At 39.0% G+C, this 26,939-nt stretch overlaps 1 protein-coding gene, 1 non-coding gene and 1 pseudogene across 8 annotated transcripts in view; 1 reads left to right on the top strand and 2 right to left on the bottom strand.

Annotated features, from left to right (window-relative positions):
* Positions 1-11,893, bottom strand: part of TIA1 (TIA1 cytotoxic granule associated RNA binding protein) — a 29,150-nt gene extending 17,257 nt beyond the window's left edge. For 2 of the 7 annotated variants that reach the window (XR_009566064.2, XM_060309066.2), the window contains exons 1-3: positions 11,592-11,893; positions 3,680-3,776; positions 359-457 (exon numbers count right to left, since the gene is read on the bottom strand). Coding sequence is in view for 5 of the 7 variants with exons in the window: in XM_060309066.2 (XP_060165049.1) it covers positions 359-457; positions 3,680-3,776; positions 11,592-11,617 (222 nt within the window). In the remaining 2 variants the exon portion in view is untranslated. The remainder of the gene's footprint in view (positions 1-358; positions 458-3,679; positions 3,777-11,591) is intronic. The other 5 variants (XM_030877475.3, XM_030877478.2, XR_004043807.3 and 2 more) reach the window with 4 other exon arrangements.
* Positions 11,894-12,152: 259 nt separating this feature from the next.
* TRNAG-CCC (transfer RNA glycine (anticodon CCC)) lies at positions 12,153-12,223 on the bottom strand. Its single transcript has one exon. It is a non-coding gene; the product is annotated as a tRNA-Gly (tRNA).
* Positions 12,224-14,205: 1,982 nt separating this feature from the next.
* Positions 14,206-15,375, top strand: LOC115864181 (phagosome assembly factor 1 pseudogene; annotated as a pseudogene).
* The last annotated feature ends 11,564 nt before the right edge of the window (positions 15,376-26,939 follow it).

Raw genomic sequence — 26,939 nt, 5'->3', positions numbered from 1 at the left:
TTACGCAAATAATGTTAACAAATCCTAACCATACATACTTCTTTGTTAACATTCAACTAACCTTTCTAAAGTACCAATAAATTTTTTTTCTTTTATTCTTCCCCATTAGTATCCAATGTTCCTAGATCTTTCATCAAAGCTTGAATAATTCAACAAATATCTTAGTATTTACCATGTGCAAGGCACCATGAAGAACACTAACATAAACATACCCTCTAATTTGCTTTATCCCAGCTTCTTAATATTAAATGTGATCATTTTCTGTAAAGTGAATATAATGCTTCTAAAAAGGAAACAAAACCATATACAACTTAGAATTCTCCAGTGCAAGTCACCTTCTTTAATTATGACAGCTTACCTTACCCATTATCTTCCGCCCATTCATAGCAGCTAGTGCTGCAGCTGCATGACGATGCTCATAAAACTCCACAAAACAATATGGATCATTTCCAGCTGTCTGTTGAAGAAGAAACACAAAAGCCAATTTTAAGTTTTATACATCTCAGTATCAGGCCATGGAGAACGAAGGGTCTTTTCTGCAAGTAAATGTTTCGATAAGGCAGTAAACACTAAAAAATGAACTATTTTTATAGAAAGCTATCTTCTTCAACAGCTTATACTATACTACTATATATAATTTAATCTTTTATTAATGACTAAGTGTTCTAATTAACTTTCTTAAACCTGTTACTAAAATGTAAGTAAACAGGCTCTGAAAACTGAAGAGGTTCTCTGGTAAGCAAAGTTTTAGAATATGTGTTAGAATGTGGACTTTCTGACATCAAAATTTTTGCCTGCTTAGAAATCTTTTAAAAATAAAAATTCTTGGGAATTCCCTGGCAGTCCAATGGTTAGGACTCCACGCTTCCACTGCAGGGGACACAGGTTCAATCCCTGGTCAGGGAACTAAGATCCCACAAGCCGTGATGCGGCCAAAAAAGAAAAAAAAAACCTCTCTCCTCTTTTCTACTGGTGTTCCAAGTAGTTGAGGTCTGATGACAGGTGAAGCCTGGATGTTTTCTTTTAAATTAAAGAAGCAGAAAAAACACCCAATATTTTACACCTATCAGTACAAAATACCAAATGACTTTTTAATTCTTTCCATAATCTCCTAAGCAGAACTATTAAAATAAGAAACTAATTCAAAAGACTAGAATGATAACAGAAGAAATAAATATGCCATTTTGTTTCAAGCACAATTAACAGTTAAAAAAAGTCACTGGCAATGATTTTAAAGAATTTTAGAGCAAGGAGGCAACCACAAAATTGATGACATTGAAACTATCCATTATTTTACTTTAAAAACATTAGAGAATATAAAAATGTTTTTAAAAATGTATAATCAAACTAATGTTATATTTAATGGGAATTCTATTACCAAGATCTATGTTGACAGGCATCAGAATGTGGTTAGAAAAGTGGCTTACACCTAAGAGTAAGACAATCAAATAAATAAGAATGTTCATTTTACTTAATTTGTACCCAGAAAAAAAACAACAACTACTTTTTAGATTAAAAAAAAATTCTAAGCATATACATTATCAGCCTTTATACTCTAGGGAGTATAAAATTCCTAAATATGAACATCAGTGCATCAGTGTGAAAAGACTAGGATTTAGACTTTAATAATAATAAAATAATGATAAGGAGGAGGAGAAGGAATAGTTAATCTAAGCCTTTGAGTGACGAAAATCCAAAATTTATACAAAGTGGCAGAGGTAACCTAGCTAGCCTTTTCTGTAGGTCCAGCAGTCATTAACATTTTGCCTAGTGATCTTTAACAGGCAAATATCTAGAAAGACCCAGACACAGAGAGAATAGCAGCCTACAGACCTATGGAGAGAACAGATCAATCTGGGTTTACATCCTTGCTTTGCCCCATTTCTGTGTATATTAAATAGGAAGGGCTCCTCTGGTGGCAGAGTGGTTAAGAATCTGCCTGCCAATGCAGGGGACACGGGTTCAAGCCCTGGTCCGGGAAGATCCCACATGCCACGGAGTAACTAAGTCCCTGCGCCACAACTACTGAGCCTGCACTCTAGAGCCCGTGAGCCACAACTACTGAAGCCCGTGTGCCTAGAGCCCATGCTCCGCAAGAAGAGAAGCCACCGCAATGAGAAGCCCATGCACTGCAACGAAGAGTAGCCCCCACTTGCCTTGACTAGAGAAAGCCACGCACAGCAACAAAGAACCAAAGCAGCCAAAAGTAAATAAATAAAATAATAAAAAAAAGGAATAACAGCTGCTTTGTAATGTTTCTATTGAGCATGTGATAAGGCATCAGCATTAAAATAACAGGCAGTAGGCATTCCATAAATACTATCCCTAAGATAAGGAAGGAGCCCCAGATGAAAGACTGGTTTTAAATTCTCCATCATAGTCCCCTATCTCTCCCTCTTATCTTTCTCTAAGGGTACAGAAATCTTTTCTTCTTTATCCAAAGGCATACAGATATTAAATGTGATAAGAAAACACTTTAGGGGCTTCCCTGGTGGCGCAGTGGTTGAGGGTCCGCCTGCCGATGCAGGGGACACGGGTTCGTGCCCCGGTCCTGGAGGATCCCACGTGCCGTGGAGCGGCTGGGCCCGTGAGCCATGGCCGCTGAGCCTGCGCGTCCGGAGCCTGTGCTCCGCAACGGGAGGGGCTACAACAGTGAGAGGCCCGCGTACCGCCAAAAAAACCCCAAAAAACAAAAAAAACAACACTTTAGAAGAGTGTAAAGGACAAAAAACATCTGTTGAATCCATCTATATTATATGTAGGTGACCCTACCACATTAGGAGAAAGTTTTTTTTTTTCGTTTTTGGCTGCACCCCGCGCCAGATGAGATCTTAATTCCCTGACCAGGGATCGAACCGGCATTGGAAGGCAGAGTCTTAACCACTGGACCACTGGGGAAATCCCAGGAGAAAGGTTTGACATTTTAAAATATGAGACAGCAAACCAAAGCCAACTGGCTAAATAATTATTTTTAAAAATACCAAGTAAAAAAAAGTTAAATTGAAATACAATAGAAGAGAAAGTAGTAGATACAGACACATACATGATTTTCTTTCCTGGAAAAAAGAAAACCAAAAGTTTAAAGGTAGGTGAGACCAGGGATAAAAGGATTTCTCTTTAGCACTGTTTTTCTCATCAAAAGAATTTTAAGGTGCCTTTTAACACACATTATGACTCAGGATTAATACCAATTAGATGAGTGAATTCTATGTTTTTTCTATACATTAAGGTCTGATGGATGGGCACTGCCACAATACAAGAAAAACTTGAATCATGACCTTTAAAATTAAGTTAAAAACACTTTCACAGTATCAAAGTCTATTATTTTTTTTACCCAATTTCCCATTTTAATTGTAATAACTGAATTTCTAGTTTAGCCAATCAACTGATACCACATATAAAACAAACAATTCTGATGCCTCAATACACTTTAAAACAAGAGCCCACATATAGTTGTCACCTGCTTTAGGCATGATTAGTACCATTCTCTTCTTTCTTTACTTACTAAAACAAACTTCATGGCCAAAACGGGTTCATTACAAATTTACTAAAACCCCTATGAATTTAGACTGTATAAAGCAATTTAAGAGTTCCTGGAAGTAATGGATTTAAATAATGTATCATGGACAACCTCAGAGAAAAGAAAAAAAAGAAAGTTAACTAAGTAAAATACCCTTACATCCATAATCATTTTGCAGTTTTTACAAGGTCCAATCTGGCTAAAGAGCTGGAGAATTAAAGCTTCTGTCACATCTCGGGAAAGGTTACCGACATATCTGAAACACAAAGAAAAACAATTCATCATTTTAAATTTGCTTCTTTTGCATCAGTTCCTAAAGTTGATTACTGGAGAGTGAATATGGGGAATAGGTAGATCTTTGGGATCTACTATTTGGGAACTTTTTAAAAGTTTGTGAAAACTTCAAAATCTCTTTCAAAACATATGGAAGATACGTTACTTGCAAATATATTAATGACACACTGTTAGTAGAGGGGAAGCTAGTGTGTGTGTGTTTTTATTCAAGGTTGTACAAATAAAACCTGTTGCTTGTTTCTAAGTTTCTAGGCTTACCTTAGGAAGATATGCTTAAAATCACTCAAATGAATCATTAAATATGTAGAACATTTTATACAATCAATCCTGGAAAGCTTTGCAATTATTTCTACTTCTACAGTATTACTGAGAACATTAATTTTCTTCAATTTTTAATTCACAGGATTTCCCTAAAACTGTCCAATTTAGGTATACTTTGGCTTACACAGTAAACATATTTTTGAAAAATCATGGATAAATCACTTATCAGGTGTTGTACATGCTCACAAAAGAATCGGAAACCTTTCAATGGGAAACCTTCCACTGATCAGTGATAGTAGAAAGGGAGTAGAAAGAGTCTAGGAGAGACTTTTAACAGATAATATGAAGTGGTGGCTAACAAACTTAATTAGTGTAAATAATGTATTATAAGACCACATGACTGGGATGATCCTTACTTTTTCTGGGGGAAGGGGGATGATCCTTATTTAAAGGGTTTATAAATTAATTTTCAAAAGGGGATTTTAAAATGAGATTACCTCCAGACATGTTAGAGTTAGAGGTTTATTACTTCTGAAATCAGAGAATGTTGTCTCCCAACAACTGTAGTTTCTCATTCTTCTGCTAAGAATCCTTCAGGGAATGTGATGAAAGGTATGGACTCTCTCCCCCCAAAGATAAACATCTATACATGCCAGAAAGTGTGGATTCAATTCCTTCCTTCCATTTACCCATTCAACAGAATATTGAATGCTTACTGTGAAGGCACAGGTATAGGTTAAAATGGCAAAGGGAGAAGTGCTGAGTCTTAAGGAACAATGAACAGTTCCTTTATAGAAAAATGCTAGTCAGTAAATGTAGACAGAGAGCATTAAATTAGCAATGTGTAAGCCTGACTGAAAAACTGACTCAGGCATGAACCATTAATGGATATAAAACTATTAGGTGAAAGGTTGGTAAGAAAATGGATATTTGCAGGGTGCCTAAATTATCACATAGATCACTTAACAACTGCAAAGGGAAAACCCACCTTAAAAGTGAGAGCTTTTGGCCACTTTGACCCAGTGTTCAAACTTTAAATCATTTTATGGATAAACAATGAGACATTGTATGTACTATATGAATTATATAATATCAATCTATGAAGTATTCAAATCAGAAAGATCTAATTGAATCTAGCTAAGCTTAAATTTAGATCTAAGTTTACAGGATATTGGGCATATAAAACAATTACACAAATTACACATATATATATGTGTATTATGGCGACTTATTTGATTATTATATGGCGACTTATTTGATTATCTTCAAAAGATTATTGTTCTAAAAAAGACTGTGTTTGATTAAGAGGGACTTAAAAGACTGACAACCTAATACAATGAATAATCCTTGACTGAATTCTAGATTAAGGTGTGGGGGGGGCAAGAGCTTTTTCTTACAGAATTCTAATTAATAAATGTAGAAGAAATGAGAGAAATCACCATTAAAACACCTTAGTAATAATCGCTACTGACAAGAATTCTTTGATACACTTCCCTCTCTGAAGTGAAGCTTAATTTCCCTCTACTTGAGGGTCGGCTACCTTAGTGACTCAATTCTAACTGACAGAGTATGTCGAGAAAAACAGTAGTCATTGTACAGTGGAGAAACAGTACCCTTCAAAAGTGCCACAGTAATGAAAGATATCTCCTTACATATTACAGGATAGAGACATGACAACTGAACACAATGTGGTATCTTGGATTAGATCCTGGAATAGAAAAAGGACATTAGTGGCATGGGGAAATGGTAATAAAATTTGTAGTTAACAGTACTGTACCAATGTTAATTTCTTAGTTGTGATAATTACATCATGGTTATATAAGTAAGATGTTAACATTAAGAGAAGCTGGGTGAAAGTCAAACGAGAACTCTGTACTATCTCTGCAACTCTTCTGTATCTATTCTTACCCGACTCTTGTGCCTATAAGAAATCCTAAGGGTTGCATATGTCTAAATGAAAAAAATGGCTCTTCTGAAAATTTAATTCTAACATCTGCTTTGCTAAAGGTAGATAATCCAGTGACAAGCTGAACAGTATTTAGGGAACCCGGAGTCTATCATTTACTCTTTGCAAAACTTTAAGATTTTCTCAGAAATATTTTCCAAGTGATTTACGTAGTTTGAAGATAGCTAATAATAATAATAAAACATACTTTAAAAAGCACTAAGGTCTGTATTGCCTTTATATTTGTTTATTTAATGTGGCCTGCTGTATACTATATGTTCCAGGAGGCTTTATCAATTAACTCTACACACAGCTGTTCGAGAAAGTCTCTTCAGAGGAAGTTACACAACAACTTGCTCTCAACCTTCGACACCAATACAATAAACTACAAGTAACATATATACTTGTAGTTCATTCCCATTTTTATATAAAAATGTTTCTTAATTGTCCCATACTTTGTCACACACTATTCTGTTTCTGAAGTGAAAGGATTTCCTCTTAACAGCATGGATTTAAGTTACCTGTGTAACAGATTTTTTTTTTAGGCTGCCAAATATCTTCCTGTTTTTAGAGAAATCCTCACTCTGTGGCAAAGCCTGACTCCTCTTCAGAAGATGAAAAGGCTAAATATGGTTATATAGTCTCCCTTGCATGTGATCTGGGCTAGCGCAATTACAGATACCAGTCCTGAACATAGAAGACAAAGATCGGGGTGAAAGAAGCAGAGACTGAAGAGAATCCACTTTGGTGGCAAACAGCCGCAGAGTCCCATGCCCAGTGAAAGTGGAAGCTGTAGTATCAGGTCCTCAGTAGGTGTGGCAGTAGTATCCTTTCTGGGATGATCTGTGGCTTGATTAGGACTGTAGGCCTGACAGTTAGTTGTCTCTTTCCTGAACATTTTCTAAGCCAGGTTCCATAACCTTCCTGCAAATTCTGGGAGTGTCCAATATCTTTTTAAACAAATTCCTTGTATGCCTGAATTTTTTTGCAGCTTGCGTTTAAGAAAATACTGAGTGATACAAAAATTGATACTGGAGCAGTTGTAAGCCAAATTCCCTGTCACAATGTCAACTGGACTACTAAACAAAAATGTAAATTTCTTACATTTATGTAGTTTTAATTTTTCAAGATGCTTTTTATTCAAGAACGTTAAATATCCCTTTCTATGTGTTCCATGAACTTTTTGTTAACAGCATAGACTGAAGTATCCCATGTTGATATTTATTATATCACCTCTGAGAACATGTACCAATCTTGTGCAGAACTGGAAAGTAAACATCCTCCTTGGGCAACTGGATAAAATATGAGCATAAACTGTGTATTAGTTAACAATGCTGACTCAGTGTAGCCTCCTTAATATGAAAATTATATTGCCGTTACATAAGAGAATGCCCCTATTCTTAGACGTATTTAGCCCCTAAGTGTCATGATGTCTTCTCAAATGGTTCAGCAAATTTGGCTAACTATTAGCAATTGGTAAAGCCACATGAAAGTTATCAAAGTCTACAACGTACTATTTTTGCTACTTTTCCATAGGTTTTAAATTTTTCAAAATAAAAAGCTTCCTGAGGGACTTCCTTGGTGGTCCAGTGGGTAAGACTCCATGCTCCCAGTGCAGGCACCCCAGGTTCAATCCCTGGTCCAGGAACTAGATCCCACGTGCATCCGCAACTAAGAAATCTACATGCTACAACAAAGATCCTGTGTACAGTAAAAATAAATAAATCTAAAAAAAAAAAAGCCTCCTGAGAAAATTCAATGGAAAAAGTCATCAATGCTAGTGAAAACTTGACAGTTCTGGGATAGGATTTCATGTCAATTTAATATATACTTTTAAAGCTGATATTAAGTTCAAACAGTTATAACATTGGAATCCAAAACATTTTAAATATTCATTTTGATTAGTACAGGTCTAGAAAATTTAAGCTACAAAGAAAAATTTACAAGGCAGAATGCTGTATTGGGTTTGTTATGAGCCACAATCGTATAAAAATGCAGACTTTGATATGAGGCCTCTGAAAATCTGAGTGAAAAACATGAATACGTTTTAATCTAATGATAAATTTCATAAGAACAGAGATTTTTTTTCATTCATACTATATATCTACTATCTAGAACCCTGCCTGGAATATTTAAGTGCTCTATAAATATTTGTCAAAGAGATAACTGTACTCTCTCAGAATTACTTTTGAACATTTGCAATTTGCTAGGGAATTAACCCATTCTGCCTGAGTCCCTCTAGTTCAGGGGGGAAAGGTATATGTCTCCTACTAATTACGAAATTATGACAAGAGTATATTATACGTTACAGGGAATACAGTCAATAATTTATAAAATAACTATAAATGGAGTATAACCTTTAAGAATTGTGAATCACTATACTGTACACCTGTAACTTATAAAATATTGTACATCAACTATATTCAATTTAAAAAAAGAAATTATGTATGACAGTAAATGCTCGTTGTACATAATACAAATACTATATACCAGCATCATAACCTTACTATTATTTAACAACTGTCTACTCTTCACAAAGGACACTCTGTTGCGTGATAGCTGAAACCCTCTTATTTTATCAGCTAGCACCTCCTTCACTTGGAGAACAGACCATATGCAGCCAGCCATCTCTTGGTACTCCCAGGGGATTGTTTCCTGGACCTGCCCCCTCCCATGGTTACCAAAACCCATGGATGCTCAGGTTTCTTACAACTGGCCCACCATATCTGAGGGTTCCACTTCAGTGGATACAGAGGGCCAACTGTACATAAACCAGTCTGAACAAAAGTATCTAACACTATGCCCAGAAGACTTATTAATAAGATATCCATGCTCTCAGGACAGTTCTCGTTTTAAATTATATTTTACAACAAACTAACATTCTAGATGGCTGATAATTACGCGTTTGCAAATTAAAGTTATTGCTGACTTCACTCTCACATTCAACATCCAAACCACTGGCAATTCCCACAGCTCTGTTTTCAAAACATTTCCAGAATCAAACCACTTCTCACAATACGGTTGACCCTTGAACAACATGTGTTTGAACTGTGTGGATCCACTTATACACATGGAATTTTTTCACTAAATATGTACTACATGATCCACAGTTGGTTGAATCCGCAGAAGCTGAGGTCTGACTGTAAAAGTTATACATGGATTTTTGACTGCTTGAGGGCTGGAGCTCCTAACCCTTGCATTGCCCAAGGGTCAACTGTACATTTCCAGAGTAGTGCTGACAAGAAATCGAACAGTCTCTAACAAGGCACTGCCGAACACTCGTTTGTGGCAAAGGAAGGCACTTCCTCTGAGCCATTCAGGTACACAGGCAATACGGAAATTCAGACTGTATCTTACCCTCAAGAATGACTAAAATCTTGATTCACTGCTTGAAACTGTACCAGTTTTTAAAACAAATTTAATGATCACTTACCATGGACCAGACATTGCTAAGAACATATTAAAAGCCTCTGACTCCCAAGGTTATTCAAACAAACATTTTATATTAAAAATAAAAAACACTGCTGGGAAAAATCAGGGATGAGCACCTACTCATATTTAATCAAGATTGGTCTGACTGGAAGAATGGGAGTTTTGGTTGAGAAAGGCAGAAGCGAGGGAGGGGATAATAGGAAATGTTAAAGCATGGACTACTTTGGGGAAAAGATTCTTGGATGGGGTGTTCTAGTAAAGCATACAAGGCAAAATTAGTCATAAATGTAAGTGTCAAGAGTTGAGGACAGTAGAGTTGCAGGATGATGAACAAAAGGGTATATGACTTGGGATGAGTTACTTTAATTCTAAGCTTAGCTTTTCCTCAGCTGTAAAATGGACCCATTTACTGCAGAATTCTGATGAGGATTACACAAGCTCATAAAGCACTTAACAGAGAACACATGGCAAACGATAAGTATTCAATAAATAAATAATAAATTAAATAATAAATAAAACTTCATTAATTCTCCTGCAATGGTTGGTCCCCTGTCCCCAAGCTAGTACTGCTTGCTTTTGTAGACTGGCCTAGGAAAGCTTAAGTTGTCTTCATTATTTGATATTCCCAAATCAACGTACTAAATAGGTTAAATTCTCAGATTATTTTTGGCAGTTTCTGAAATTAAAAACTTCAAAATAAGATTCTTAAAGACATTATAAAAGATGAGCCGTTCTTAATCCAATATGCTGCTGGCTATCATACTTCCAGCGAAGAGGCAAGAGGGAAAAAAGGTTTCCATAAACTCTATGGGGCTAATGATGTTTTAGGGAGTATTCATCTACAGATATAATCTTTCAAAAGACAAAAGTCATGGGCTAATTGCTGCATCCTATTAAAAAGACACATAACGTAACTAACAGATTATGAGACAAACTATCAAAAAAGTTTACCTATTCATTAAGAAAACAAGCGTAACTATATTTCTCATATAGATTACAAAACGTAAACTATTTTGTTGGCGAAAAAAATAATTGATTACGTTGTACTTCATAACAACTGTGATATCCAGAGAGTTGCAAAAAGAAACCTGAGCGTATTTTTATTGCCTTGAGTTCTCAAACTGCCAGTATTCTAAGAATAAAAACAAAAAAGCTACGTCAAAAACTCATCGGGCTTTTTCTTCTTTTCGAGAAAAGCAACAAAGGCAGGATCACCTCAGCGGATAATATTTCGAAAAAAACAAAGGAGAGGGGGCGGGGAGAGCAACACGACAAAGAAAAGATCCCAAACTAAGATCACTTAACACTAAGTCTAAAAATTCTCAGAGGTGACTAAATATGTTAAGGTACTTATCAATTGTTGCTTCATTAAAAACTCCCCGCTGCTTCAACGACATGTCAATCAGAAAAGTAGCAAGCGACGATAAAAATGCATTATATTCACTTCCCCTCAGTTAATATATACCTCCGGGGGAGAGTTCCATTTTTAAAAAGCAGTTTCAAGATCCTTAAGGGGTCCGATTTGGGGCTTTTTGATCAGGGGAGGGGGTGCCACGGAAGGAAAGCCACAGAGAAGTTCAAGAAAAAACATTTGGCGTTTTTCCAGTTGGCAACTGCGAGAATAAAGTTTAAGTCCCTGAAAATCAGTATAAGCATTTTCAAGACAAAAATTCTTATCAACGAAAGACACTGAAAGGAAGAGTTTCTAGAGAAAATCAAAGTAAAATGAAAGGGAGACGGCTGTAAAAATCAAAAGAGGTTAATCGAGACGCGGGGGAGGGGGATGGGAGGAGAGAAGGAAAGCGTAGAACAAAAAGGCTAGCCGAGTTCTAAAAACAGGTTTGAATGAAAATCTTTTCTCCACGCCTAAGACCACAGAGCGCCCGGGACGAAGCCAAACGCGACGCTGTGGGGTAGTTACGCGGCAGGGACTAATTTAGAGGTTTGAGCCCCGTCTCCGTCCATCTCGTCCCCTCACAGCCCGGGTCTTGGTCCCTAGGCATCCCGGTGAGCGCTAGGGAGAGGAACCATGATATCGCGGCGTCCGCGGGGAACAATAGGCTGGGGAGCGGCGCAGAGCCGAAGCTTCGCTCCGGGACCAACACCATCCCGCCCCCCTCATCGCTGCCCCAGACTCACAGAGTCTTAGGCATTTCGTCCTCCATGGCTGCTGCTGTCGCGGCGGCGCCTCCGGGTCCAGCTCTCTACCCTTTACTACCTCACAAATCTTTTGAGCTGCTATGTCTGTGAAATAGCTGGGTTTCTCGGCCGACCGGAGGTTACTCCGCCCCCTCCTTCGGCGGCAATTACACTAAACCACCCGGCCCAGCGCGAACAATGAAGCCCCAACACAAGATGGCGGCGAGCCGGGAGCCTTGAAGCGGCCAGCGAAGTGACCCGGACCGCGCAGGCGCAGAATAATCTTGCACTTTCAACCTCCTGGCCGCCAGGCTGCACCTCAGTCCTTATATTCACTCGTTGCGCAGCCGCTCTTCCAGCGACGCTCGGGGATGTCTCAGACTGCGCAGGCGTAAAGGTTAACTAGTTCATGACTTGAGGAAACTCTTTTGAATTCCACTCCAGATTCGAATGTGTCAACAGTAATTTATAGTGAAATATAAATCTTCATGGAAATGAAAAATTGTGTTTCCAGAAGAAGAAAGATTATAAAAATTATTTAAGGCAAGGACAAAAGTTGGATGCGCCGCCCGGGAATCGAACCCGGGTCGCAAGAATGGGAATCTTGCATGATACCACTACACCAGCGGCGCTCACGATATTTTTGTCTCGCTGAAATGCTTTAGGTTGACGTACAAGCAAACGTGTATTCCCGGAAGATTTGTTTATTTATTCAAAAATAAAAGTTTATTGAGAGTCCATATAATCTGTTACTTTTCATATAAGAAATGATTTCTTTTCTCTCATTCCGATACAGTTGAATAGATGTTCCCGCTTTTTCTGTACGGAAAAAAATCTCATTAAAAAAATTTTTATTTTTAGCTTAAAAGAGTTTCAAGGGACTTCCCTGGAGGTGCAGTGGCGGGACTCGGCGCTTCCACTGCAGGGGGCTTGGGTTTCATCCCTGATCAGGGAAATAAAACCCGCAAGCCACACAGCGCGGCCAAAAAACAAAAAGTTTCATTAAGAATTTGTCTTCTTCATATATACACTACCAAATGTAAAACCGATAGCTAGTGGGAAGCAGCCGAATAGCACAGGGAGATCAGCTCGGTGCTTTTTTGTGACCACCTAGAGGGGTGGGATAGGGAGGGCGGGAGGGAGGGAGAAGCAAGAGGGAAGAGATATGGAGATATATGTATATGTATAGCTGATTCACTTTATTATAAAGCAGAAAGTACACACCATTGTAAAGCAATTATACTCCAATAAAGATGTTAAAAAAAAAAGAATGTCTTCTTGGTATTAACCAAATTTTTGAGAGCCTGGAATGTATTTCTAGATCTTAGCGGAATTTTTCTTTATATTTGAATTTCCTTGGTATATTCAATGTATACTGAAAAATATTTAAGAAATAGTTCTTTAATGCAAATAGGTCCCAAGAATTCTAAAACCAACTGACTCAGAATATATACAAATTTCAGCCCTCTTCCAGGGAAGCAGAAAAATTAGGGCTCTGAAATGTACTTCAGTATACTCATTATGTGTTTTGTATTGCATTTCATAAGTTATGTAAAAGTTTTTAAACATTGGGAAATGTACATGCCCCAAAATGTGGTGTTTTCTTTGGACTAGTTCCTTTAGACTTCGATACTTTTGGATAACCATTTTTAGAATTGTCTTTAGAATCTGGTGCACATTCTTGGGATTTTATTCAAAGATATCAAATATTAGTCTTTTGGGGATGAATAAGACAAATGTTAATAGTGGATAGTATTTTTAAACAACGTTTTGAGATGTAATTCACATAACATACATTTCTTCCATTTAAAATGTACAGTTTGGGAGTTCCCTGGTTGCCTAATGGTTAGGATTCCGGGCTTTCATTACCACAGCCTGGGGTTAACCCCTGGTCGCGGAATTGAAATACCCCAGGCTGGCAGCCAAAAAAAAAAAAAAAAAAGGAAAAAAATGTATAAAGATAGAATGCACAGTTCAGTGTTTTTGTTTTGTTTTTTCAGTACACGGGCCTCTCACTGTTGTGGTCTCTCCCGTTGCGGAGCACAGGCTCCGGACGCGCAGGCTCCGGACGCGCAGGCTCAGCGGCCATGGCTCACGGGCCCAGCCGCTGCGCGGCATGTGGGATCTTCCCGAACCGGGGCACGAACCCGTGTCCCCTACATCGGGAGGCGGACTCTCTACCACTGCGCCACCAGGGAAGCCCCAGTGTTTTTTTTTTAGTGTAATCACAGAGATGTGCAACCATCTCTATAATCAATGGTAGAACGTTCACCGCCGAAAAAATGAAACCCTTACCAATTAGAAGTCACTTCCTATTCCCCATTCCACCCCCCGCCACAACCCACTAATCTTCTGTCTCTATAGATTTGTCTATTCTGGACATTATATTGTCCACGAAAAATTTGATTAATAGTCAATCTAAGAAAGCAATAGAGAATTTTATTTGAGCCAACCTGAGGATTATAGCCCGGGAGACAATCTTTCAGAAAGCTCTGAGGACTTTTCTGCCCATTAGAAGTTAATGCACAGGGCCTCCCGAGGCTGCTGCCAGTCAGGTGAGCTCCGGTCTGTCTGCGCTGCGGCAGGGAGGCTGCCGGATCAGCGAACCAAACCAATGCTGGGCGTGGAGGTGGTGCCTCAGTGTTCTCTGGGAAACAAGCAATGGGAAGGTGCACTGGTCTCCTCTAAGCCATCACCTCATCTTTAACCTGGCTCAGGATGGGATGAAACTATCAGAGACTTAAGGTGATCGAAATATATGACTTGACTAAAGTAAAGTTAAAATATTGTGGTGTGCATTTCAATTCTCAAGCCATAGCTCCCACCATTGAGCAGATTGACCGGTCTTTCGATGCAACCCATCCTGGAGTGTACAACTCCACTGAGCAGCTCTTCCACCTCAACTTCAGAGGACTGTCTTTTTCTCTTTTCAGCTAGATTCATGGACCGAGGCTCCCAAGTGCGAACCCAGTTTTGCCCATGGTCTGGCTTCTCTCCAGACAACACACGAAGCAATCGTGAAACGAATGCACATCTACAGTGGAAACAGCCTACAGGATACCAAGGTTCCCATGATGCCCCGAGCTGTTTCCTGGGCAATGTGTGTGCTGAGAGTATAGATGTTCTTTGAGATGGAACTGGACCCTCAGGTTTATGACTTCGCCTACTTGCCGCAGGTTGCGGACCCAGCCTATTAACAGATGCCAAGATGTGGGTATTTGAATTCTTAGTGTATTTTGGCAGTTCCTGCCAAGATGTTCTTAGCATGCTTACCTCTCCACACAAGGTCTTCTACAAGTCAGAAGACAAAATGAAGATTTATTCTCCTTCTCCTGATAAGCAAGTTCCATCCAAGTGCGATGACTACTTTTTTAACTACTTCACTCTTGGAGTGGACATCCTCTTTGACGCGAATACACTCAAAGTGAAGAACTTTGTCCTATACACCAATTACCCTGGACATTATAATTTTAACATTTATCACCACTGTGAGTTCAAGAATCCACTAACTGTAAAGAGAGAAAACACAGATAGTCAGACAGAAACGTGCATGACCTACAGCAAGGGGGACAACATCCAAGAGCTTCTGGGCCATCCTGTGGAGAGGCCTGTTGCTCTGCACAGGTCCTGCTCCCCAGACAACACCAACCCATTTGGCTCCACATTCTGCTTTGGTCTTCAGCGGATGATCTTTGAGGTCATGCAGAACAACCACATTGCCTCGGTGATCATTTATGGCCCTCCCAGGCCTGATGCAGACCTGAGGGCCACGGAGCTCCACTAGGATCATCACCACCCATGCCCCTCTGCCCCATGGAACTGTGCATCGCATCCTATTCGGCAGGCCACCCTGTGGGTTTTCTTGGACACCTTGTCAGTGTGGAAGGGCTGTTGTGATATTTTGAGCTCAGGCTGGGTGCTCTGCCATGGGGTGAGAGGCCCAGATATTCCTCTGTCCATTCTTAGCCTGCTGGTGCCAACAGGGGGCACAGACTACAAAGAGAAGCACAAACTCTGAGCCTTGATACCTGGACCCAGGAGCTCTCGGCTAACGTGTAAGGGGAGAGTGTTCTGTCTCCCCTGACCCACACACATTGGGAAAACTTGAGGCTCTTTCTGTGGCTGAGGACCCAGGCACCCAGGACAAGGACAGGGTCCTGCCTTTGGCCCAACATTGCCACATGACCCTTAAGGCAAGCAGGTAGCATGTCCATAGTACTTGGCTGCAACTTTTGTACTACATCCACTTTAGTTACTGGATGAGCTGGCTGTGGCCAAGGTGGCCCACCTGCCCTTCCCTGTTTCTTTCATGCATGCGCTCCCTGCCAGGCCCAGTAGGCACACCCAACTGGTTGAAACACAACTTTCTCCCATCAGGGTATGTGCCCAGGCCTGCTTCCCACCTTTCTTGGAGCCAGGCTTCAAGGCCGCCTGTTCCTCTACTCTGCCCCAACCTGGCTGACAGGGCTGCATGTTTCCATCCTGTTTGCCTCTTTTATTTAATGCCAGAGTTGTAGCCAGAGACAACTTCCTCCTTTTTTGTGTTTCAGCATTCTGCTCTGTACTGTGGGCTTGACTCCCCTTCCCTGACTCTGGGCCGTGTCCCCTGGCCAGGCCCATTCATAGCTCAGGTCCTCTGGGGCTCAAGGAGGGCTGGGCTGCTCAGTCTCTTTGTGGAATTTGCTAAGGAAAGTAGTATATGTGCTTTAAAAATATTAATCCTTTTGAAAAGAATTGAGAAAAGAAATGTATAATTTTATTCCATTTTAAGTTATTTTCATTTAGCAACTTGTGATACATAGATGACAATTTTGTGAGTTTTTCAAATGTGTGTACAGATTTTTGTAAGTATAGCTCTTTTGTAATTAACTCATGTACAGCCTCATCCTGTATAGTTTAACATCCTGTATAGTTTAGCCCAGGGGACCTGCCTTGGGCTCCCGTGTAGTGCCTGGGCCCACTCCCAGGCTTGTGTGGCATTCCCATGACTTTGGGACTGATTGGTGTCTTCCCATGTGGACTGTGGCCTGGCCAGAGACCCCCCCCACCACACAACCCACTGTGGGGCAGCCAGGACTGTTCCCATCCTCTTAGAATGGGGGAACCTTCCTCATGCCCTGCCTGTACCCCTCCTCCAATAAAGACCTATGCCCTTAGCAACAGCTCACCATGTGCTGTTGCTGGGATGTTTGTACTTAAAAAATAAATAAATAAAAGAGAATACACAGTTATATACATTTTGAAGACAAAGAGTTATATATCAAATGATGTATTGACAGTTTACATAGTCCAGATCTGCATGTACAAGGCAAGTAGCGAGTCATCTTGATTAAGGATTAAGAAAGGAATATGGGGATTCCCTGGCGGTCCAGTGGTTAGGACTCGGCACTTTCACTGCCCAGGCTGTGTTCAATCCCTGGTCGGGGAACTAAGATCCTGCAAGCTGTGTGCTGCAGCCAAAAAATAATAGCAATAAATAAAATAAAATAAAATACACTTGAGCTGGAAATGAAAACCCTCTTTAGTTGAGAAGGAAAAGAAATAAAACAGCCCCATGTTCAATGCTGCCTCATCCCTCATGTTATGTCTCATCCCTCATGTTATAGCCTAAGGAATTACCTTTCTGGTGCCAGGAAGAATTGCTCTTTACCATCAAGCAGGCATTCCTGTGTCTTTTAAGGAGATCTGGTTTATGTATAATTGTAGAAGCACAGTGCACACTAAAAAGGAGGATTGGCCCAAATGGGCAGAGAGAAAGTTTTATGTTTAAATGTTTTTGTCCTCCCTTAAAAATAGTTTTATTTCATCAGTTCCCTCTTTTGATCATTAATGTTTTGATAGAAAGCATTAAGTGATCAAATATTTGGTCCCTTGATGCCACCTGTGGTTGCTTACCTACCCTGGGTCTGTCATGTCCCTCCATTGCCAGTTCTAAAAGCCTGGTTCTTTCTTTCCTTTTAGGGGGACTGTAGTGGTATAATGTCTGTCAAGCACTGACAGTGAATTCCAAGTTGCCCAGTAGGACTTATGTCAATTTTACATTGCATGTGCATTGTGCATGTTCATTATTTTATAGAGAACTATAGATGTAATCAATAGTTTCAATCAGTTTAGATATTATTATTTTAGTAGAAGTTGGTGACACATAGCACGAAATGCAAGAAACCATCACTTTATAAGTTATATAAACTGTCATCAAAATTACCAACAGGAGTAAGAATGCCATTAGTAAAGATTTAAAGCAGGACCCCCCCCCCACCCCGAACCAAACCTTTTTCCTAGTGTTTCTCCTAAACTGGGAAGAAGATCACTTACAGTGGAAATTTGCGTTTTCATATGTGTCACAATATGGGTTATATTAGAAGACTCTTGGGAAGCAGTTAAAATATCTAGGGCCATGTGATTTTTTATTTTTTATTTTATTTATTTTTTGGTGGCACGCGGGCTCCTCACTGTTGTGGCCTCTCCCGCCACAGAGCACAGGCTCCGGATGCACAGGCCCAGCAGCCATGGCCCACGGGCCCAGCCGCTCCGCGGCATGTGGGATCTTCCCGGACCAGGGGCACGAACCCGTGTCCCCTGCATCGGCAGGCAGACTCCCAACCACTGCACCACCAGGGAGGCCCAGGCCATGTGATTTTATAGGACCTCTTTTCTCATCATGGAAACTTCTGAATTGAGCAAGCTAATGGCTTGGTTACTATCATTTAAGGCTTGCTGGGTGAATTTTGTTAAAGTCTCTGTGAATAATGACAACTTCTATTCCAAGTGAAGGAATAAATATTGTGACCAAACGATCATACCAATGCAAGACTGATTGATCCCAGTGTGTTCACATTAAAGGCAGATTGGCAGGGACAGTTTCAAAGGCTACCTGTAGGTGACCTTGCGCATGAGTAAAACCAAATGTGCATCTTCCTAACCAACCTGGGGAGAGGCAAGGCCATAAAATTGTTCAATAAATCCATTGGATCCTGGTAGGAGCTAAGTAATATATATATATATATATTTATATCCATTATCTCTTTTTTAAATTAATTATTTTTATTATATTTTTGGCTGCATTGGGTCTTCGTTGCTGCGCACGGGCTTTCTCTAGTTGCGGCGAGCGGGGGCTACTCTTCTTTGCGGTATGCGGGCTTCTCATTGTGGTGGCCTCTCCCGCTGCGGAGCATAGGCTCCAGGCGCCCAGGCCTCAGTAGTTGTGGCACGCGGGCTCAGTAGTTGTGGTGCACGGGCTTAGCTGCTCCGCGGCACGTGGGATCTTCCCGGACCAGGGCTCGACCTCGTGTCCTCTGCATTGGCAGGCGGACCCCCAGCCACTGTGTCATCAGGGAAGCCCTAAGTAATATATTTAATATCTAGTGAAAAGGAGTATTTATAGTCAGGTTCTGAACAAATGTCATTCATTGGCTGAATAAGAGGGTCCCACTTAGTGATATCAGTGGTAGCTGGCACAGTCCTAGTGTATCTTTCTTCTAAAATAAAATTTCTAAGGGCCATCCAGTTAGAGCCTTGGAGAGAAGAAATCCACCAAGGTACACCCGGAAGAATCTGTCATAGATTACTCACTGTAAAGCCAACAATTGAATTAATTTTAAACCCTACTTAGGTTTTGTGCCCATGATAGAAAAAATTGATATATGCAAAAGTCCACGAAATCAATAAAACACTATAAATAATCATATAAGTCAGGTCCAGCATCTCAAGATAGCTTTCTACTTCTGATGTCATTGTCTTCTTGTCCTAGTGTGGGTGTAGTTTCTCTTCTATTTGAGCACTGTTTTAAAGTGAGTTGAGGTCAGCAGTCTTCTCTATAGACCAGCCCAGTGCAGGACCCTTCTAAAGTGGGACATAAGGATCCAAAAGTCAATTTCCTTTAGTTTTACTGTGTATGAGCTAGTCAAGTGTACCTGGTAAGGGTCTTTCTATCTAGGTTGGAGATGGACCTTTAAATAATGTCTTTCCCAGTATGCATAATCTGCCTGGTTGCAGGTCACGGGACAACTGATCTTTGCCCAAAGACAGACTACTGGGATAAGCTTCAGAAAGAAACTTAGAATGTCCTTTAAAAAGTTAATTAAACTTTACAATAATATAACATAGTAATGAGGAGCCCTTCAGGAAGTGAGTCCTAGGTAGTATATATAAAACTCCAAAGACACGAACAACGCTAGAATTGAATATCCACAAGTAATTTTTCTCTCTAAAATTATCCTCATTGCCACCAAATATAGCCAAATTAAGACTAATTTGTTTGTAAAATAAGCCTGGCTTCAATAAACTTATCTTAATTATTTACATAAGTGTAATTGATTATATAGGCTCTTTAAATTGGCTTTGCTGGAAGTTTTCGTAAGGAATCTCAGGTTAAACTTTTAAAAGGCCTGTCAAGGGTGGGCAAGCCACATCAAGGGCTTGCTATCAGATTCTGCCTGTGGTATCGATAGATTTGGGTGAATTCCTCTCTTCTCAAGGTCCCCAAAATATCACCAGCCAGCAGGTGGACTTCTTTATTTACCTGGCAAGGCTGCTGAGAACACTGAAAGCAGGGTACCAGGTTGTTTTCCCAGGGGCTTTATAGCTCCATAAAGTTCACCTTAGTTCTTTAAAGTTATTTGGTCATATCTGATTCTATCATATTCTGTAATACAACATTCCAGTCAAAGCCATGTTAATATAACCAATGTTTCCAATTATGTCCTGTTATAAGGAGAACAGATTCTTATTGAACTTATACAAATAACTATATTGCCTAAAAATAAGAATATTCACTAAGAGTTTCCAAATTCTGAAGTAATTAAGTTGAGAGAAAGGATAAATATTTCAATTCTGCTTAAAAACGTACAATTTACCAAGTTGCTCTAAGTCATTCTTAGCTTAAGAGGAAACATTTCCTTAAAACTGGAAAACAAAGGTTAAAAGCCAAAAATATTTCAGACAAAAAGCCATAAAAATTATAACCATATTCATCAGTTCACTCAGTCCTATGTAGCTAATCCTTGTTGATCTTGATCATCTGTTAACAGTTTATGAAGCCATTTTGTTTTCCATTAGAACTCTTTAACTTCTTACCCAGATTTGTGGTATGATTTGAACGATATCAGAAACCTGTACTTGTCAAAAGTTTCTTTCTATGAATATTCTTGAAGATGAAGCATTTTTTTTCAAAAACATCAGAGTACAACAATAGCTGTCCATAAATGGTAAAACGACTTTAGGGCTTCCCTGGTGGCGCAGTGATTGAGAGTCCGCCTACCGATGCAGGGAACATGGGTTCGTGCCCCGGTCCGGGATGATCCCACATGCCGCGGAGCGGCTGGGCCCGTGGGCCATGGCTGCTGGGGCTGCGCGTCCGGAGCCTGTGCTCCGCAACGGGAGAGGCCACAACAGTGAGAGGCCCGCGTACCGCAAAAAAAACAAAAACAAAAGACTTTAAAAGGTATGGTTAAAGATCTAATTACAATGCAATTGACAAAGAAACTTGGTCTCATCAAATCACGTTCTTTTTCTTGCTGACAAATTTTTTAACAGAGATTGTAAGATCTTATTTGACTTCTAGCAAACCTAGTACTTAATGTTGATGGTTCCACAGACACATCTGTATCAGTTAAACCAAAAAATTTAAACTAATTTTGATACCAAATATTAATTTAACATTGAATACTTTCCAGTGAACCTGAAATTCATTTGGGTTAGTTTCTTTTATATTTCTGAGTATTTACATAAGAGCTTAGTTTTATTTAAGCCAATTAAATAGAGCTAATTTACATTAATTGGCATTTAATTTTGGTAAAGCCATCCGAACGTAAAGATATATCATATCTATAACGTACACATGCATAGACAGACACAACCAAAGATCTCATAGCTTCATTTTCAAGTCTAGTCATGAATCAGGTATTACAATATAAACTCACTAGTTTGTAAATAACAATTGGAGTAAGTTAAGTTTATCTGCATGAGTTTAAAAAAGCCTCTTTTCCACCTTTTTTTCCTCTCAGTCTCAGGAATTGGAGATGGTTTAGGTAAGAGTAAGGTAAGAGTTCCTGAGAGTCCTGGTAGACCACTTACATCTCAAGGCATAGGGAGAGAAAAGCAAGTCCCTCCTAGAAGATCTTGTTCCCTTAGGGTCTGAATTCTGAAAAGATGTTTATCAAGCTGGCATTATATAACTGCATATGCAAAGCCAGTTTGGGAATGTCAGAAAGAGCCCCATCTTGGTCATTTTCAGGGCGTGACTTTCCACAGTTCCCAACTAAGTAAGCTCTTGCAGGTATCAGTTCCATAAATGTAATACGTAAGCCCAGCTGGGGTTCCCATAGGTGCCTGTCTGTCAGGGAGCTGTTTGGCCTTTGAGGAACAATTTCCCATTATTAATTTGGTAGCCTAATTCAACAACTTTCTGAGAACAGTGTGGTGTATCGAATGTGTGCTGCTTCTGAGTCTAGCTCCTCAGAGAGTTAACCTTGGATTGGTTTGACTCTTTTACATGTCTCTGTTCTTCCCTCTGATAGTCTAAAACTGCTTTGGGTGCTCAGAGCACTAGATGATCAGTCTTTACATCATGTGTCTCAGGAAGAGCAGAAATGACTTAATAGTACTGGGATTTCCTGTGAGACTGCTCCATGTCACAAGGATTAATCCTCAGACATTTCCACTAAGTTCTCAGTTGCCTGAGGACACCTTGTGGCCAGAAGGAGCAAATGTCCCTTTTCTTCGGAGTGGAATAATTCAGCCTCTCATTTCACTAGCCGTTTGTTCAGACCATATATCTACTTGTTTTTCAATTAAGCCAAATTTAACAAAAACCTGACCACCTATCTGGGTTTCCCTGAGCCTCCCACCCAGATCCCCCTAAGTCCCTAAGAAATGTACCAGTGCTCTTTAAGACTCCAAGTCTTAAGTAAAATCAGCTTGAATAAAATTTGTAGGACCATCACCTAAAACAATAAGATCTGGATATCAGGAGAACTTACAGGAACACCTGAAAAGTACTGAGAAGCCAGTGGAACTCAAAGGACCTGAGCTGGTACTGAACAACAACCAGTTCAGGTAGTCTCCAGGTGTCCTCTGATGGGTATCTCTGATATCCTGCTGGCTATGCTATGCAAATGTCTATGAAAAGTTATTAGTAGTCAATCTAAGAAGGAAATAATTTTATTCGAGCCAATAGAAGACAGTCTTTCAGAAAGCCCTGAGGACTGTTTTGCCCATTAGAAGTTAAAGCACAGTTATATACATTTTGGAGACAAAAGGTTATATATCAAATGATGTATTGACAGTCTACGTAGTTCAGACCTCCTTGTATAAGGCAAGAAGTGGGTAATTGGTGACCCCTTACAAGATTAAAAAGTAAATGTTATATCCTAAGAAGCTACCTTGCTGGCACCAGGAAAAAATTGTTTTTATGGTTGAGCAGGCATTCCTACATCTGCTAAAGAGATCTGGTTAATATATCATACAGATGTACAGTGCAACAAGGGTAGTAGCCCAAACAGGCAGAGAGAGAATTTTATGTTTAAAATTTTTCTTGTCCTGCCTTAAAAATAATATTATTTCATCAGTATAAACAGAAACATAAAATATGCAGTCCTTTGTGACAGGCTTATTTCACTTAGCATTATGCTTTTATGGTTCGTCTATGTTATAGCATGTATCAATACTTCATTCCTCGGGTTCCCTGGTGGCGCAGTGGTTAAGAATCCGCCTGCCAATGCAGGGGACACGGATTCGAGCCCTGGTCCAGGAAGATCCCACATACCGTGGAGCAACTAAGCCCGTGTGCCACAACTACTGAGCCCATGCGCCACAACTTCTGAGCCTGTGCTCTAGAGCCCGCGAGCCACAACTACTGAAGCCCGCACGCCTAGAGCCCGTGCTCTGGAACAAGGGAAGCCACTGCAATGAGAAGCCTGCTCACCCAACAAAGAGTAGGCCTCGCTCGATGCAACTAAAAAAGCCCGCGTGCAACAACGAAGACCCAACGCAACCAAAATTAAAAGAAAATACTTCATTCCTTTATCTTGTTCCAAATAAAATTCCTTCCAATGGATACAGCAGAAGTATTTTTTTAAGCTTTGAAAAGTTTGTTAAAACTTTATTATTTTATTATATATTATATATATTTTTAAAGCTTTATTAAAAACTTTAATGAAGTATTAAAGTTACAACTATGTTGTCCTAAATTAGAAATAACATCCAGAAAAGAATCAGGGTTATCTTGAAGCAAAAAGACAGCTTTACTGTTCACAAGGTTTGCAAACTGGGGATACACAGCCCTCAGCTGAAACTGAAATTGTGTTCTCAGTGGGGGAAAGGGGTGAGGGATTTTTAAAAGTGAAACCCTCAGAAGCCATAGCTGGGAGACTTGTAAGGGGATTGGATGGCCCTTGCAGACTGACTACAAGTCCTCCCATCATGATCAATGATTGGCTGTCATTGGAGCTTCTTGATTGGGGCTTTTCTACGTAGGACCCTTAGCAGAATAAAAGTCTTTAAAGTTTTTGTTCGTGGTTTTTCTACGAACACAGAGTATGTGACTGAACCCCAGGTCTGTCATGACTGCCTGCCCCATTTTATTTTTGGCCCCCGTTAGCCACACTGGTCCATTTTCTATGTTCTTCCTTGGGAGATTTCTCTTATTTTTTTACTTTTTCTTAAAGGACCTTATTTTATTTTCAGAAAAGTAGTACATGCTCACTGTCACAAGTGAAACAATGTAGATAAATAAGGAAATGATTAATAATCACCTTATCCTCCCCCCATGAGTTTGTAAGCTTCCACATCTTACTTTGCTTGCATACAGATGCACATGTCTGTAAGTACTTTGGGGTTTTGTTATTTTTAAAAATGTGGTTACACCATGGATATTACTTGCAGCTTTCTTTTCTCGCTTAAACTTGCATCATAGATATTCTCCAGTTCAACTAATATGGATCTAATTAATTGTTATTTTAAAAGCAGCAAAGAGTCCACAGAATATGCCACAATTTTTTCAGTGGCAAATTGAATAAGTGATAAATGGCATTCATTGACATACATTCAGGTTTCACCTATTTTTTATTTGTTTGTTTTTGTAACTTTTAATCTCTCTCACCTATTTCACTCCTTCCCATGACCTTCTCTCCTCTGACAATTACCTGTTCATTCTCTGTAACTATGATTCTGTTTTGTTATGTGTGTTCATTTGTTTTGTTTTTTAGTTTCCACATATATGTGAAATCGCACAGTGTTTATCTTTCACTGTCTGATTTATTTCAGTTAGCATAATACCCTCTGGGTCCATCCATGATGTCACAAATGTCATGATTACATTCTTTTTTCTGGCTCAGTAATATTCCTTTTTATATATTATGTATAATATATTCCTTGCTACGTAATATATAGGAAGGAATATCTAATATATAATTTTATATATATCTAATATATTTCTTTCTATATATTTTTTCTCTATATATTTATTTTATATATTCATTATATATAGTAAATATATATATATCTATATGTATGTATATTTATTTACTTCTCTATCCATTCATCTATTGATGGGCACTTAAAATGCTTCCAAGCTAAACATCCATCAACAGAGGAATGAATGAAGAAGATATGGTACATATATACAATGGAATATTACTCAGCCATTAAAAAGAATGGAATAATGCCATTTGCAGCAACATGGATGGACCTAGAGATCGTCATACTGAGTGAAGTAAGTCAGAGAAAGACAAATATCATATGATATCACTTATATGTGGAATCTAAGAAAAGGGTACAAATGAACTTATCTACGAAACAGAAATAGAGTCACAGATGCAGAAAACAAACTTACAGTTACCAGGGGGTAATGTGGCTTACCCTCTGACAATGGCTTTTGCTGGGTCCCATATCTTTTGGGTCATTGCATTTTTGTTTTCTCATTTGTCTTCAGCTATTTCTTGATTTCCTCTTTGATTTCTTCAGTGACCCATTGGTTGTCCAGTAGCATATTGTTTAGCCTCCACATGTTTGTACTGTGTTTTTTGCACTTTTTTGTTTCTTGTAGTTGATTTCTAGTCTCATAGTGTTGTGGTTGGAAAAGATGTTTGACATGATTTCAATCTTTTAAACTTTACTGAGATTTATTTTGTGGACTATCATGTGATCTATCCTGGAGAATGTTCCTGGTGTACTTGAAAAGAATGTGTATTCTGCTGTTTTGAATGCAATTTTGTTTATATATCTATTAAGTCAAACCGGTTTGCTGTGTTGTTTAAGAACAGTGTTTCTATATTGATTTTCTGTCTGGAGATCTGTCCATTGATGTGATATTGGTGTTTAATTCCCCAATATTTTTGTGTTCCAGTGAATGTCTCCCTTATGTCTTCTAGTATTTTACACCTGTTCCCCCCACCACCACTACAAACAATGTTGCAGTAAGCATCCTGGTACATATACCTTTATGACTAATTATTTTATCTCTGTAGATTTCCAAACATGGGATTTATAAATTAAATATTGGGCTGGGCAAAAAGTTCATTCAGTTTTTTTCCATACCATCTTATGGAAAAACCCAAATGAACTTTTTGGCCAACCCAATATTATCTTTTTATGTATCTTAATAAATAATTGTTTTTAAAAGGTTTTAGTCATTCACACCCCCACCAACAAAGTCAGTACCTGAGATCTATGTCTACTCCACCTTTTTTTCTGCATTAAGATGTTATTATTCTTATTAGTTTCCCCCAGTATGATTGATGAAAACTGGTATCTCCTTGTTTGCAGTTACATTCATTTAAACTACTACTGGAGTTGAGAATTTCTTCATCTTGTCTTTTTGACCAACGGCACTTGCTTTCTCTTTTGTGATTTACCTAATTATGTACTTTGTCTGTATTTATATTGAGTTGTTTACCTCTTCTTATCCATTTGTAGAGTTCTTTGTATGTTTGTGATATAAACCACCATCTTGTCTGTCATTTTAGTGGCAAATATTCATTGTTTTTTTAAACTTTTAAAATTTTATCTCTGGTCATCTGAAAATGTTTATGTTTTATGTAATCAAATATGTTTATCTTTTCTCATATTACCTCTAAATTTCCTATCTTGCCTAGGACAGAATAAATATCATTTACACTATTTAGAATAAGAAAGAAATGAGATGTTTGGAAGTAACAGCATATGCAAATGAATTTCTTAAGGTAGTTCCAATGAAGAAAAAAAACCTGGAGACATAGCAGAATTATTGATTTCAGCGTTGTCATAGACAAAAAAAGCCATACACTTGTTAAGTTTTAACTTTTATCAGTAATTTAGTATTTCACTGGGGAAAAGTCCAGTGTGAATACAAAGCTGGACACCTGTCAACAT

This window comes from Globicephala melas, chromosome 12 (assembly GCF_963455315.2).
Source record: "Globicephala melas chromosome 12, mGloMel1.2, whole genome shotgun sequence".
In the NCBI taxonomy this organism is placed as follows: domain Eukaryota; kingdom Metazoa; phylum Chordata; class Mammalia; order Artiodactyla; family Delphinidae; genus Globicephala; species Globicephala melas.
This window is presented reverse-complemented; position numbering and strand designations above follow the sequence as displayed.